Raw genomic sequence first — 15,482 nt, 5'->3', positions numbered from 1 at the left:
TATATATATATATATATATATATATATATATATATATATATATATATATATATATATATATATATATATATATATATATATATATACATGTATGTATATATACATATAGATGAGTGTGTTTGTTTGTGTGTCTGTTTGCTGCATGTTCCTCGTGGCTTATACATTTCCAAACCACAGTGCCAATTTCACTGAAATTTGTTGTCCCGCGTTATTTTTATGCACAGAAGGTCATTGTCACAATAAAAGCTTTCAATTCTGAATCGAAATGATGTAAAAACTTCAAATAACGGTACTCCAGCGACCTCGTCGTACATCATGTAACCACTGCTCACCTCGTATCACACATTGATCAGAGCAGAGGCACGTCACGACATCAGATGGGATCGGAGTTGAGCTCGGACTGTTCATGTGCATTATGGTCGATGCTCTGTCGGGAATCAAACCTATTGCATTTACGTATTTATTTTTCCACATGCAGTATGGAAATTGATATACAAAAGATCCACAGTCGACACGTAACTACACTGAGTCTAATGAGTGGTGCAATATCACTACGACCTTTAACAAGGAAACGAGAAGGTCATTTGGCCCATTATTGCCATGTTGCATTCTCGAGATAATTTTTGCTCAATATGTCAAAAACGTCTTATTCCGGTTGTTTCTTCCCCTCACATTTTCTTCTTCCAAGTGTCCCTCTGTTGTGTTCCTCTGTCCTCTTGCTCTTGCTTCCCTCCTTTCCACTGTGTTCCTGTATTTATGACTTTGCCTATTTGTGACTTCATCTTATCTAACAAAAATCTTATTGATGCTTTACTAAAGTCAAAATAACCCGATCTTGATTAGCTAACCCAATTTGTAACTCATAAACAAAGGTAATAACAATATGTTTGGCTTTTGCCAGAAAGATATTTGGTTACATATATATATTCCGTGACTTGGATCCAAAGACATCTAATGGTACAACTGGACAGAGATGTCTTCTTTGGAAAGAAGCTACAAATCCAACATGTGTGTTGTACAATGAAGCAGCCAAATTTATTCACACACATATTTAATGACTTTGACTTTATATGCCCATTCTACTGTATATTCCATCAGGGGGAATAGCAAACGACATATTTGTCCATATTTGCATACATAGTACTTAACCCTACACTTGCTCTGTTTTGTGCTGATGCTGTGCGTGCATTTTACAAGCAACTTTAACCTCTCTAAAAAAAGTTATACCCATTAAAAGCTCAGTTTTGACAGTTTTATTCTTGGAGATAGATAGTCATTGTTGTATCGCAGCTATCAAGCCAAATAGGAGTGCCTCTAAATAATTTGCTTTCTGATAACTGCATGACAGCTTTGCAGCTACCTGGCCTGCAAAGTCTAGGATTCAACCTCTTGTTGCAACTCAGGTGGATTTTCAGTCTTGTCATTTTCCTCCATCCATACATTGACATGAACAGTATAATATAGCTGTTACTGGAGGTGTATTTCATTTGCTACATTGAAGTATCTGACAACTATATTTGTGATATACACAGGTACGATTCACTCCATTAGACTTGGGCACATTGAGTATTAAAAAAAAACAGTCTTGAAATGTTCTGATATACCTTGCGCAAAGATTTGACTTGACTCTATGTGTGCACCCACAGCAAACTGAGGGGTGCTGACATTGATCGGCGCCTATCGGTGGAAGTCTGGGATTGGGATCGAACAACCCGTAATGACTTTATGGGTGCATTATCTTTTGGAATTTCGGAGCTGTTTAAGGCTCCTGCAACTGGTTGGCACAAGCTGCTGAACCAGGAGGAGGGAGAGTACTACAATGTTCCCATCACGCCTGAAGGAGACGAGGCAGACAGTGAGCTTTGGCGCAAGTTTGAGGTCAGAACACTTGCCTTAGTGTTACGAAACAGTCATGTGGATATTTTTGTTTTTCTATACTCGTTTGCCTGCGAATACTGATTTGTACTTTACACGAAATATCCTCTTGACTACTACTACTACTTTAACGCCTCAAGTTAAACTCTTCTTCTGATGTAGGCCCAGAGAGAAATTCGGCTGAACTGAAAGTATTTTTAAATAATACCAAGCTGGTCAGGCCGAACATTTGGTTGGAGTGGGTTTGGCCAGGAATCTTGGAATTTGTCTATGGTGTCGGAAATAAATGGCCCACTCTTCACAAAAGTCACAGTGGAACCTCCAACTACTGTTAACACACGGGACACTGAGCTTGATGTCCATCAGAAGGAAGGAGTGCTATGTGATGCAATGCCCTGCCTGCGGAGCACTAATCCAAGAGTTTTGAGTCAGGTCAGTAATCTAACCCAGACTAGACAGCTCAAAGGTATGTACACTACCCCTGACACCATCTTGTTCCACCGTTTTCAGCTACCAGGAAATATGTTTTGACAAAAAAGATCAACGTTTCCATTGTCATTTTCAAGCTTCAGTGGCGAGTTATATATTTTTTTGATCTGGAAGGGTCTTGAAAGAGTAAATGGAGTAATGTGTGGTCAGAATAAGCTAATTGACAAACCAGTAAAAGTTGAGGCCACCAACCAGTCTTCTGTGAGAGAAAAGTAAGTCCGAAGATTAGAAGCCATTCAAGCCATTGATCCCAAGGGCTTTTGATTCCAAGATGAGATTCTGATGTCTTGGCACACAATGGGGAGGTGTACTCTGCTGAAATGAGCAATGTCTTGTATATAGGAAGCGGCTTTGGAGTTCGTGGAAGGACTTGGCACAGCACTGAATACCTAAGTGCCATTGAGCCTTTTTCGTATACAAAGTCGAGGCGCATGGAAGAACTAGAACACAGAACAGTACAACAAAAATAATACAGTGGAAAGTGGGACATGCACCAGGAGCATCGCAGCGGGACACAATAGAAGGACAATTGGAGGAAAAATGAGTGAGTGGAAGATTGAGAGGAAGTGTCGGGGGGAGGAGGATGCAGGGGATGCACAGGAGTACAAGTTCAAACACAGCGAGAAGTGCCTGGAAAAGGGAAAACTGAGGATGAAAAAGAAACACTTAAACCTCAACCCTTTATAAAGCGTATTTCAGTTATAAACCTGAAAGGCACGTGGAGGGAGAGGGGAGAAAACACAATAACCTGAAAAGGAAGGGGTGGGCTTGGGAAGGGTTATCGGGGGTAGAAAAGATCGATCGTGGGTATGGATTGGAAATTACCTGAGGAGGAGGTGAAAAGCTATCTTCAAGCCATACAGGGAAGGATGCAGGGATTGAACAAACTGAGGAAGTTGGTCCACAGGCAGGTTAAAAGAGGAACAAATGAAAGGAGATAAGCAGTAAACCCAGATTTTTTAAGAGTCTCACCAGAAATGGGTTGTTGGCAAACTGGGTGTACCCTGGAGCAACCAATTGGAACAGAGCACAGAGAGGGAAGAGGCTGTAAGACCAGAAAGGAGGTGCTATAAGACAAAGAGGTCACTTGTCTTTATGCTATGTGGAACTAAAAGGCTCAGAGAATCAGCTTCACCATGAGAAATTTTTTTTTTATGATTTTCAAAGCCTTTGTCCTCCACAGCATCAATATGTTAAAGGTGTGAGACATCGGCACCAGCCTAAATGGGGAGTGCAGTCCTCCATCAAGCTGCAGGTGAAGGCCTTGTACATTGTTCCAAGTTCGGATTTCCTAAAGAAAGATGATGCAACAGGAGGATGCCCAGTCCTGGTGGCTAGCTTTGGAGGCCAACTTTGATACGTGGTTTGCCCAAGAGAGAACACAGCTGATGGTGAGAGCCAAAAGTTTGATTGACTGGACCTCTTCAAGAGGTTTGGGAAATGGAAGGGAGGGTTCATCAGATCATCCTTTCAGAAAGACAGAAGTGAGAACGTGGGATTTGTTAGGATTTAAAGGCATATTTTAAGTGTTGGACCAGTTTGTGATTTTATCAAGATTTGAAGAGAGAGAGAAGCAGCTGCTCCCTTCCTATCTGATGCATTCTATGGCAGAGGGTGGTACTATCAGTGAAAAGATTATGTGGGCTCTGTGGAATAACCTGAGGTTGCTTTCGGTCATAATTGCCTTCTATAAGGAGAAGGCAAGTTGTTTGAAATTCCTCACCACAGGATTCAGATAGCAAGGGCGAGAGGATGGGTACAATAGCTGAAGATTAGATGGGATAAATCTGTGCATTAGGAGAGAGAGAGAGAGAGAGAGAGAGAGAGAGAGAGAGAGAGAGAGAGAGAGAGAGAGAGAGAGAGAGAGAGAGAGAGAGAGAGAGAGAGAGAGAGGATGGAGAGAGAGAGAGAGAGAGAGAGAGAGAGAGAGAGAGAGAGAGAGAGAGAGAGAGAGAGAGAGAGAGAGAGAGAGAGAGAGAGAGAGAGAGAGAGAGAGAGAGAGAGAGAGAGAGAGAGAGAGAGAGATATATATATATATATATGCGCATTTTGTGGAAGAATTCCCAGGTGGTATCAGTATTGAGGTGGCAGAGATAGAGGACCAATCCTGAAGTGAATGGGCAGCTTGCAGTCCTTGCAATTTGGCCTGAGTGAACTGCCAGTCTCTGTGACTCCCTGACAATCGCCAGAGCAGATGTGGATTCTCACAAGAACATGATCGTATGAACCATTCGGAGGAGTAGAAGCCTTCATACAGCCAGCTTTGGCCATGCAAAGTTATAGTTGCCTGTCGGACCAAGGAGTTTGAAGGAATCATCTTCTGGAGGGCGAGATGAACAATTCTTCTGAGATTTGCAGGGTCAAGCTTTTTTTGGGGGCTCAGAAGTGTTGAAAGCGCACCGACCTTCATATTAGGACATTAAGCCGGCTGACCCTTCTGTGAGTCGGCTCCTTCGTGTGAATACTCTTGGCAAATGACACGTTTAAAAATGGCCGCATTATTGGCACACCTGTAGTTTGTACAGTAGATATGGCATAGCCATGATGGACCAAATGGCCTATTCTTGTGTATAAGTTCCCTTGCATATTCTGGCATTTGAATTGAAATGGCTTTAAAAGTAGAATTTGCAATGAAAACTGAAGGGTCCACGAGGTGGCACCATTTCATTCCCATGAACCGATTTCCTTCAATTGTATAATTTCCGTCATTGATAGTCACAAAACAGGGCTTTAAGACACCTAAGACCTTGAAGACCCCAAAGACCCATAAGACCACAAAGACCCTTTAGAATCCTAAGAGCCTTTAGGCTCCGAAGGCCCCGAAGACCCCGAAAACTGCGAAAACCATAATGACCCTTAAGACCTCAAATATCCATAAGACCCTCTAAGACTCCATATAATTAGTTCAGCCGTACACTTTCATGTGTACACTAATCTGTAATGAAATAAATGATATAATTCTTCACCGGATGCTTCATAGAAGAATACAAATCAACAGAGCAAGTATTATCAACTTGGAATGATTGCGTGAGCAATCATTTATGTTTTGCTTTGCTACGAGTACTTTTGAAAAGAGAAAAAGCATGTTAAACGAAACTTGTAAATTAAGATTTAAAAAACCCAAAAACATTCCTGATTCGTCCTGTGCACTGCCTGCAGAAAGCTCGTTTGGGGGCAGCCATGAAGCCGAAGCTGCTTGAGGAAAGGAGTATGAGCTTGAACAGTCGTGGGAAGATTCATCTCGACGATTTTAACTTCCTGATGGTGCTGGGTAAAGGTAGCTTTGGCAAGGTGAGCAATGGATAAGGAACAGTCACTTCATTCTATAGCATTATATCCACTTGATTAAACCTGTACATTTCAGTGGGAAATTTGTAGCTGTGGTGCTTCCACACACGTATTTTCTAGAACTAGATATATATATATATATATATATATATATATATATATATATATATATATATATATATATATATATATATATGTATTAAAGCAACTGTGTTCCTGCTGCTTCACACTTGTTTATCCTGGATGCTGCAGAACCCAAAGCTCTCAACATCATTAGCATCCCCGACAAAGCAGCAGGAGCCCAGGAACTTCTGCCTTCTCATTGCAGACAGGTTGGTGGTCTCTATTTTCTATCACCTCTCCTTGGGGCTTGCTTTCTCTTTCACCCCATCCATCCCTCATCATTCCCTCCAGGTTGCATACATTGTTTCAGCAGCATGTCTCTGTGGAACTCCCAAAATCCAGGCTCATTGCTCACCAGGCTCCACTCCTTTCTTCCTCTCTTCTCCCACCTGTCCATCCAATCCCACTCTCCTCTCTAGGGCTTCAGGTTGGCAGTACGACCCCAACTCAGATCAACCTCCATCGCTCCCCGTGACCTTTTATATTCTCAATAACACGCTCTCCCTGCTTACTTCCATCTCCCTACATATGTACTCGCAAGTTGCTATGTTTCCTTCCCTTCTTCTCTCTCCTCCTTCGGTCCGTGCATCCCTTTGTTGCGTCCATCTGAGGTCATTGAATACTTTACACTAGTCTTAAGGAGAGAAAAAAAGGGTCTTTTAAACTCTTGATTTGTGTTTCTCAGCACAATCTATATTTCCTAGTAGCCACCATTTTGTCTGAAGCTCGATATCCCCTAACGCTGAGAGTTGTCGACCCAGTGGCCTTTGCGTAAAACACGAACATACAGACAGACAGCAAAACAATTCTATTTATTAAAGACTAGATAATACCTCGTCGGAGAAGAAGGTAATTTGGGCTGAGCACCCTTTACCCACTCTGAGCTTACTCAACACCTCCTGGCTATTCTTACACAGGTCATGCTCGCGGAATACCGCGACACCGATCAGCTGTTTGCTGTGAAGATCCTAAAGAAGGATGTGATCATTCAAGACGATGACGTTGAGTGCACCATGGTGGAGAAGCGCATACTGGCACTCCCTGACAAGCCTTACTTCCTCACACAGCTGCACTCCTGCTTCCAAACCATGGTGAGTTTGTCATTCATCAGGCAGTTACATCTCTTTTACACACACACACACACACACACACACACACACACACACACACACACACACACACACACACACACACACACACACACACACACACACACACACACACACACACACACACTTATTTGAGAGGCTGTCAAGCTTGACCTGGACATTTATTTATAACTACTATCAGAGTACCCGCCCGACCGGTGATCTTGTTCCAAGCATGCAACACGTTCTTCTGACACATACCTATATTTGGGCAGTGTGTCGGCAATGTTAAAAAAATAAATAAAAATTTTAAAAACCCATGAAGTTATGTGCATGATTCAAAACACCTCACTGCACTGGAAACCATGGGGACAGGAATTCTGTGCTATAAATGGTGGAGACTTGAAATACCCTCACCCACCTGGAGGTGGTGCTACATGATACACATTTACATCAAGAATTTGCGTCCCTCCCCCTCCCCCCCCCCAAGAACACCGGCAAAGATAAAACACCCCATACATTAAACATGGCCATGCTGATCCAATGTAGCAAGTCTCGATGTAATCAGCCCACAACTGCTGTTATGTAGGAGTAGTGCGACAAACAAATAGACACAAACACCGGTCCGTGAATTATAGTCAGGATAAGGGAAGAAAGGGGGAAGTGATTGTGAATTTAATGTTCCATCTTTATTTACTTTTAACATTGTTCTTAACAAATGGGGGCAGGAACAATGCAGGCATGATAGGCCAAATGGCCTTCTCAATCACCAAAGTTCCCCATGTATCTTTGTGTGGCGTTTTCAAGAACAGGAAGAAATACGGAGAGTTGGGGGTGAGGGTGCATGGAGTTGGAAGAGCAAGATTGATATGTTGGGAAGGGGGAGGGACTTTGGGTTGGAAGGTGGGTTAAGTACTTGGGGTTTGGGGCAGTTGAGGACTTGAAGAAGAAAGAGGGAGGGGATGACAGAGTTGGCTTGGGGAAGGGAGGGCAGAGAAAGGACAGAGTTGGGGGGGGGGTTAAGGACTTGAGATTGTGTGTGTGTGTGTGTGTGTGTGTGTGTGTGTGTGTGTGTGTGTGTGTGTGTGTGTGTGTGTGTGTGGGGTGTGTGTGTGGGGTGTGTGTGTGGGGGTGTGTGTGTGTGTGGGGGGGGGTGCGTTAGGGACCTGAAGTCGCATTTTTCACGACACAGAATTTCCATAGGTCCCAGACAGTCCCGTTATGTCTTTTGGGTCCTCATGATCTTTTTGGTCCTTGGGGTCTTTTGAATCCCCTGGGTCTTTTGGGTCCTGGAGGTCTTTTGGGTCCTCTGGGTTCTTTAGATATTTTATGTCTTCGTGATACTTGGGGTCTTTTCGCTACTCGTGGTCTTTTGGGTGTTTTGTTTCCTTTTTGTGTCCATATATCAGGGTATTTTGGGTCCTTGGGGTTTTTTGTGTGTTGTGGGTCTTTGGTCTTTTCGGTCTTTTGGGTGTTCGGGGTCGACGGAGTCTCTTGGGTCCTCTGGATTCTTTGGATATTTTATGTCTTCAGGATACTTGGGGTCTTTTCGGTACTCATGGTCTTTTGGGTGTTTTATTTCTTCAGGGTATTTTGGGTCTTTTGAGTCTTGGGGTCTTTTGTGTCTTGTAGCTCTTTTGTCTTTTTTGGTCTTTTGGGTCTTTGGGACATTTTTGGGTCTTCAGGATCTTTTTGGAAACTTATTTCCAGTTGTTACTGGAGTTCGTCAGGGATGTGTACTTGCCCCCACACTTTTCAGCACTTGTATGGACTGGATTCTAGGGAGGATGTCGGAGAGATCAAGTTGCGGTGCGTCATTTGGGAATGTCAAGATCTTGGACCTTGACTTTGCAGATGATGCAGTCATCTTTGCGGAGACTTTAGACATCCTCTTGGGGGCCCTCGAGGTGCTGAATGAGGAGTCGGAGCCGTTGGGATTACGGGTTTCTTGGGTCAAAACTAAGATCCAGGCTTTCGGTGACATCTTGGATGCTGCTGTCCTGTCTGTGTCTGTTTGTGGTGAGGATGTTGAGGTCGTGGAGAGATTCACTTACCTTGGCAGTGATATTCATGTCTCTGCTGGCTGCGAGTCAGAGGTCAATAGACGTCTGGGTCGGGCCTGGGGAGTCATGGATTCACTGGATCATGGGGTGTGGCGCTGCCGGTACCTGTGCGGGAGGACGAAAGTCCGAGTCTTCAGGTCCTTGGTACTTCCAGTCTTGCTCTATGGGTGCGAGACTTGTTCTCTGACCAAGGATCTGAGACGGAGACTTAATTCCTTTGGTACCAGGTCTCTTCGGAGAATCCTTGGCTATCGCTGGTCGGATTTTGTGTCCAACGAGCGGTTGCTGAGAGAGACTCGGATGAGATTTGTTACCTGCATAGTCCGTGAGCGTCAGTTGCGGCTGTATGGACATGTGGCTCGTTTTCCTGACTCTGATCCTGCTCACCAGATTCTCTCAGCGAGGGAGTCTCATGAGTGGAGGAGGCCAGTGGGTCGACCACATGCCTCATGGTTGCAACAGGTTGACCATCATCTCAAGGAGATGGGGATGGGCCTGGCATCTGCCTGGGGGATGGCCAGACGGAGGCCCCTGGATTACCGGCGGAAAGTGGACGCAGCGACGTGCTGTTCTGGCACATGCTCCCATACCTGACCTGACCTGAGGATCTTTTGGGTATTTAAGGGTCTTCAGGGTCTTTTGGGTATTTGGGGTCTTTAAGGGTCTTTGGTGTCTTTTGGGTCTTCATGGTATTTATGGGTTTTTGGGGTCTTCTGAGTCTTTGGGTTCTTTTTGGTCTTTTGGGTCTTTATCTTTTGGGTCTTCAGGGTCTTTAAGGATCTTTTAGGCCTTTTGGGCCTTCAGGGTCTTTTGGGGTTTTTGGGTCTTTCGGGTCCATTTGGTCTTCAGGGTCCATTGGGTCTTCAGGTCTTTTGGGTCCTTGGGGTCTTTTGGGTCCTCGGGGTCACTTAGGTCCTCAGGGTCATTTGGGTCCTCAGGGTCTTTTGGGTCCTTTTAGTACTTTAGGTTAAGTATTTCAGGTTACTATTGTAGGCAACGTCAGGTCAGCTGTCCAAACATAATCACATACACTTGCTCCATTATATATAGATATAACCAGTCACGAATGCTGGATTCAGCATGACCTACATGGCAGTCATTGATGTTAAGCTTACAAAGGGATAGGCCTTTGGTCACTTGGAATTCGATTCTCAACTCACTTGATGTTTGCTTTGGTGAACAGGTTGGCCAGTCTTGCAACATGTTTCATTCTGTACCCACTCAGGTCGATCTTTAAATCATTTGCACCATGATTGTAAGGATCTAATTGGCAGGCAATCATCACCATATTGTGTCGCAAATCATCTTTAAGTTAAAATACACTTGTTTTCTATGACCACACATTTCACAATTATTCACTGCATCATCTTCTTTGTGAACGCATGACTTTCTGCCATATTGATTTATATATATATATATATATATATATATATATATATATATATATATATATATATATATATATATATTTATATTTTTTTTTTTTTTTTTTAACACATATCAATTACAGCAGGAAACACGTGATTGTGGGTACTGGTCCCCAACTCCTTCCAAAAAAAAAGGAAAATTTCCTTCTAATTATCCATCTACATACATTACTCTGCCATAAACTTCAAGCCAAGATCAAATTTGAACCACTCACATATGTTGATGTTGTTTTTCTGATGGGAACATAAGTTGCAGAGGTTGGAAACTCTATTTTGGATCCACCAAGTAGTTTAACATGTAAATGTAAATGTAAACTGGTGCAGATAAATCAACAGAATGTCTCAAAAACAAATAACCTCAACACGTTTACGAAATGGCCAATGAGAACACCTTTATGGTCTTCAGGGTCCAGAAACAGATGGTTGGTGGGAGGGCAGGAGAACAGGAAGCACATGGTGTGGATGAAAAAATGAGGAGAGCTGAAAGATTTTTTTTTTCTTCTCTGTAGGAAATCGTGTGACATTCAGAAACTTTTTATGCTCGAACACAATCAATGTTCTTGCTTGAGAAGAGATCCAGATGGAGCTTCATCCTCCAGGGAATGGACGACATAATGGATTTTCTATTTTAAAGCACATATAACATGCTGATCGAGAAAACAGTGTGACATCAATCGAACACGAAGAGGAAGGGGAGCATGCATCATTTCCAACTTGACAACATTTTGTTGTTGTCGACTAAACCGTCTCCGTCGACTAAACCGTCGACTAAACTAAACGGCGACTAAACCGTCTCCCCCACCAGGTCTTCTGGTGAGGAGGGTGTTTGGATATGGACACCCAGCAGGATTAAAAACAAAACCTGTCAAAGGGCGGAGGAGCTAATTGTGAGCCAACGGCCATCCATATCTAGTGCCCAACTGTGTCTGCGGACGTCCTCCTGCAGTTGGGCTACTTCTTATTAGGAGGTTGGTGGCAGGATTTGCACTCCAGCCACCGTAAAACGCTTCATTCCGCAAAACGCAAAAACGCAAAAAAATCTGAAAACCCACTCCGTGGGAGTACCTCCTGTGCAGCTTCCCTTCGCAGGGCAGCTCACCGGATGATGGGATTGGGGCAAAGCCTTCGGGACCCCCAATCTTTGATAGGAGGGAAACCACGGGGTAACATCCCTGGGTCAGATTGCGGGAGAGTGTGTCGGAGTGGTGCTGAGGTGTCGTCCACCAGACGGCGGTCTCCTTGGGTTAACCTGAGGCGGTCCCTTCGGGTGGGTGCCTGGAATGTCCTATCCCTAAGAGAGGATGATCACCTGTCTCTGTTATCATCTGAGCTCAAGCGTTTGGACATCGGGGTTGCAGCTCTCTCTGAAGTTCGGAGACCGGATTGCGGCGAGATAATGGTGGGTGGTTACACCTACTATTGGTCTGGTCGCTCTGATGGTTACCATACCCAAGGAGTTGCTGTAGCTGTGTCCAATAAGCTGACCCCAATGATAATTGAGGTAACACCGGTCAACGAGCGTATTATGAGATTAAGGATTCGTCACTCCTTAGGTGTCATTTCCCTGGTCTCTATTTATGCTCCGACTGAGGCGAGTGATGTTACCGTGAAGGACACATTCTACGCCACACTCGAGTCTGTGGTTGATCAGTGCCCCAGACGAGATACACTTCTAGTCTTGGGGGATTTCAATGCATCGACTGGAACTGATAGGGACGGTTATGAGGTGTGTGTTGGTCCCCATGGGTCAGGAACTATGAACCAGAATAGCACTAAGTTCCTTGACTTTGCAAGAAGTCATGGACTTAGGGTGGCTGGTTCATGGTTTCAGCGCCCGCAAGCTCATCGCTGGACTTGGTATTCCAACGCTGGCGGTGTGGCAAAGGAGATTGACCATGTCCTCATTGACGGTCGCTGGAGGATGATCCAGAACTGCAGGGTCTACCGGAGTGCTCAGTTCCTCAATACTGACCACAGGCTTGTTGTAGCAACTCTAAAGCTGCACCTTAAATCCTGGAGAATGGTACCATCCCAGCCTAGGCTGGATGTTGCCAAGCTCAGGGATGAGAGAGTAGCTGAGGAGTTTGCGAACAGGCTGAGTGGACACTTGGGGGGTCTGGGTGCTTTGGGGGTACCTGAAGAGTTGTGGAACACCTTCAAGACCACCGTCCTTGATGTTGCCGGTGGATGCCTTGGAGTTCACCGCAGGGCAAAGAAGAATTTTGTCTCTCAAGGGACACTGGATACCATTGACCAGAGTCGCAGGGCCAGGCTGAATGGCAGAGCTGAGCTGTTCAGGGAGCTGAGGCGTAAAACTGTACGTGCACTGAGGGTGGACAAGGAGGCCTATGTGCGAGGAATCTGTGAGGGGTAGAGCATCACCTGTGGACAGGTGATTCTCGTCCCGCTTACAGGGGAATTCGCGCATTACGTTCATCCAAGCCCATCCCTCGGAGCACTGCAGTTCGAGCAGAGAGTGGTAGGCTCTTGACAGAGGAGTCTGAAGTGAAGGCCCGCTGGGCCGGTTACTTCGAGCGGTTGTACCAGGCTGATCCCCCAGCTGTCGAGCTGGACGTCAAGGGTGTTACAATCCCTGTTGCTGACCCTCGAATCAACTGTGGTCCACCATCGCTTGTGGAAACACGGGCTGCGGTGAACCAGTTGAAACGGGGCAAAGCTCCAGGGATCTGTGGCATCCATGCCGAACTTCTCAAGGCTGGTGGAAATGCTGCACTCGTGTCGTTGCATGCAGTTTTGTGCTCTGCCTGGAACACAGGCATCATCCCAACTGACTGGAAGAGGGGCCTTGTTGTCCCTCTCTGGAAAGGGAAGGGTGATCGCCAAGACTGCAACAACTACCGAGGGGTGACGCTGCTCTCAGTGCCGGGCAAGGTCTTTGCTCGGATAATTCTTGATAGGGTTCGCCACCATCTGCTTGAGCACCAGCGTCCAGAGCAGTCAGGCTTTACACCAAAGAGGTCAACGATTGACCGTATCCTTGCACTTCGTGTACTCACCGAACGCAGACGAGAGTTTCGGCAGGGGCTGCTTGCAGCCTATGTTGATCTCTGTAAAGCGTTCGATTCAGTGAATCGGGATGTCCTCTGGAGGATTCTTGGTCTTCGTGGGGTGCCACCGAAACTGATCGATCTGATGTCTGAACTCTACTCTGGTACTGAGAGTGCTGTGAAGTGTGGTGGTACCGCCTCTGACTTATTTCCAGTTGTTACTGGAGTTCGTCAGGGATGTGTACTTGCCCCCACACTTTTCAACACTTGTATGGACTGGATTTTTGGGAGGATGTCGGAGAGATCAAGTTGCGGTGCATCGTTTGGCAATGTCAAGATCTCGGACCTTGATTTTGCAGATGATGCAGTCATCTTTGCGGAGACTTTAGACATCCTCTTGGGGGCCCTCGAGGTGCTGAATGAGGAGTCGGAGCCGTTGGGATTTTGGTTTTCTTAGGCCAAAACAAAGATCCAGGCTTTCGGTGACATCTTGGATGCTGCTGTCCTGTCTGTGTCTGTTTGTGGTGAGGATGTTGAGGTCGTGGATAGATTCACTTACCTTGGCAGTGATATTCATGTCTCCGCAGGTTGTGAGCCGGAGGTCAATAGACGTCTGGGTCGGGCCTGGGGAGTCATGGATTCACTGGATCATGGGGTGTGGCGCTGCCGGTACCTGTGCGGGAGGACGAAAGTCCGAGTCTTCAGGTCCTTGGTACTTCCAGTCTTGCTCTATGGGTGCGAGACTTGGACTTTGACCAAGGATCTGAGACGGAGACTTAATTCCTTTGGTACCAGGTCTCTTCGGAGAATCCTTGGCTATCGCTGGTCGGATTTTGTGTCCAACGAGCGATTGCTGAGAGAGACTCGGATGAGATTTGTTACCTGCATAGTCCGTGAGCGTCAGCTGCGGCTGTATGGACATGTGGCTCGTTTTCCTGACGCTGATCCTGCTCACCAGATTCTCTCAGCGAGGGAGTCTCATGAGTGGAGGAGGCCAGTGGGCCGACCACGTGCCTCATGGTTACAGCAGGTTGACCATCATCTCAAGGAGATGGGGATGGGCCTGGCATCTGCCTGGGGGATGGCCAGACGGAGGCCCCTGGAGTACCGGCGGAAAGTGGACGCAGCGACGCGCTGTTCTGGCACATGCTCCCATACCTGACCTGACCTGAACATTTTGTTGATCACCAAAATTTACTGACAGCAACAACCCATAAACTTAATGTTTGAAGATGAGAAGAGAGTTGTGAAAATTGTTTCAACAGTCCATGCAAGCTCTTTTGACTACTCTTTGTACAACAACTACTCTTTCTGCTACTCTTTCTAAAATGGCCCCATTTATTCCCACATTTTTGTGAGGTGTGTCGAGGGAAGTTTTTGACTCACAAATTGCCTGGCCAGACCTGACGTTTGACTGGGGCGGATTTCTGGAGAAAATTTTTATTTGTTCAGAGTACCGGGAATCACCTGCCTTCTCTTCATGAAAGGCACCGTGGCATCTTTAACATCTATCCCACCTAATGATGGCAGATGGAAAAAACACACACACACAATCAAAAATCTTCTTCTTCTTCTTCTTCTTCTTCTTCTTCTTCTTCTTCTTTCGGCTGCTCCCATTAGGGGTCGCCACAGCGGATCATCCGTTATGATCCGCATACTGATTTGGCACAGGTTTTTACGCCGGATGCCCTTCCTGATGCAACTCTGGTCGCCTCTTACGACACAGGGATAAGGATTGGGTTTCGCCATGATTCCGGGCTGCCCTACACCCTCTCATAGCGTGGCCCAGCGCAGAGCTCCTGTCCTCAAGCGATCCTCCAACCCAAGCCTCCGAGTAGCCAGATTACAGGCGCACGCCACTACGCCCGGTACACACGATCAAAAATATGGCAAAAATATTGCAGTTGTAGTGATTTACAAATCCCAAAGTGTCAATTCTGATAATTACCCTCACCAAAGGAGAGTGTATTACATTTGGGTCCATTTGTTTGTTTGTTTGTTTATCTGTTTATTTGTTGTCTTGTTTGTTCGCACAGAACATTCGTGTTTTTCTTCACAACCACTTGTCAGATTGAGATGAAATTTTTACCATTGGTGCAACTACTCATGTAGAATGCCTTA

The 15,482-nt window shown here is 45.5% G+C and overlaps 1 protein-coding gene across 1 annotated transcript in view; it reads left to right on the top strand.

Moving 5' to 3' along the window:
* The window catches only part of LOC147011938 (protein kinase C alpha type-like), a 334,968-nt gene that overhangs the window by 243,487 nt on the left and 75,999 nt on the right, over positions 1-15,482 (top strand). Inside the window, exons 7-9 of the mRNA XM_085857692.1 lie at positions 1,647-1,878; positions 5,524-5,655; positions 6,693-6,866. Coding sequence (XP_085713818.1) covers positions 1,647-1,878; positions 5,524-5,655; positions 6,693-6,866 — 538 coding nt within the window. The remainder of the gene's footprint in view (positions 1-1,646; positions 1,879-5,523; positions 5,656-6,692; positions 6,867-15,482) is intronic.

Source organism: Eptatretus burgeri, chromosome 15, assembly GCF_056783735.1.
Source record: "Eptatretus burgeri isolate ZD-2024b chromosome 15, Ebu_testis_v1, whole genome shotgun sequence".
Lineage (NCBI taxonomy): Eukaryota > Metazoa > Chordata > Myxini > Myxiniformes > Myxinidae > Eptatretus > Eptatretus burgeri.
This window is presented reverse-complemented; position numbering and strand designations above follow the sequence as displayed.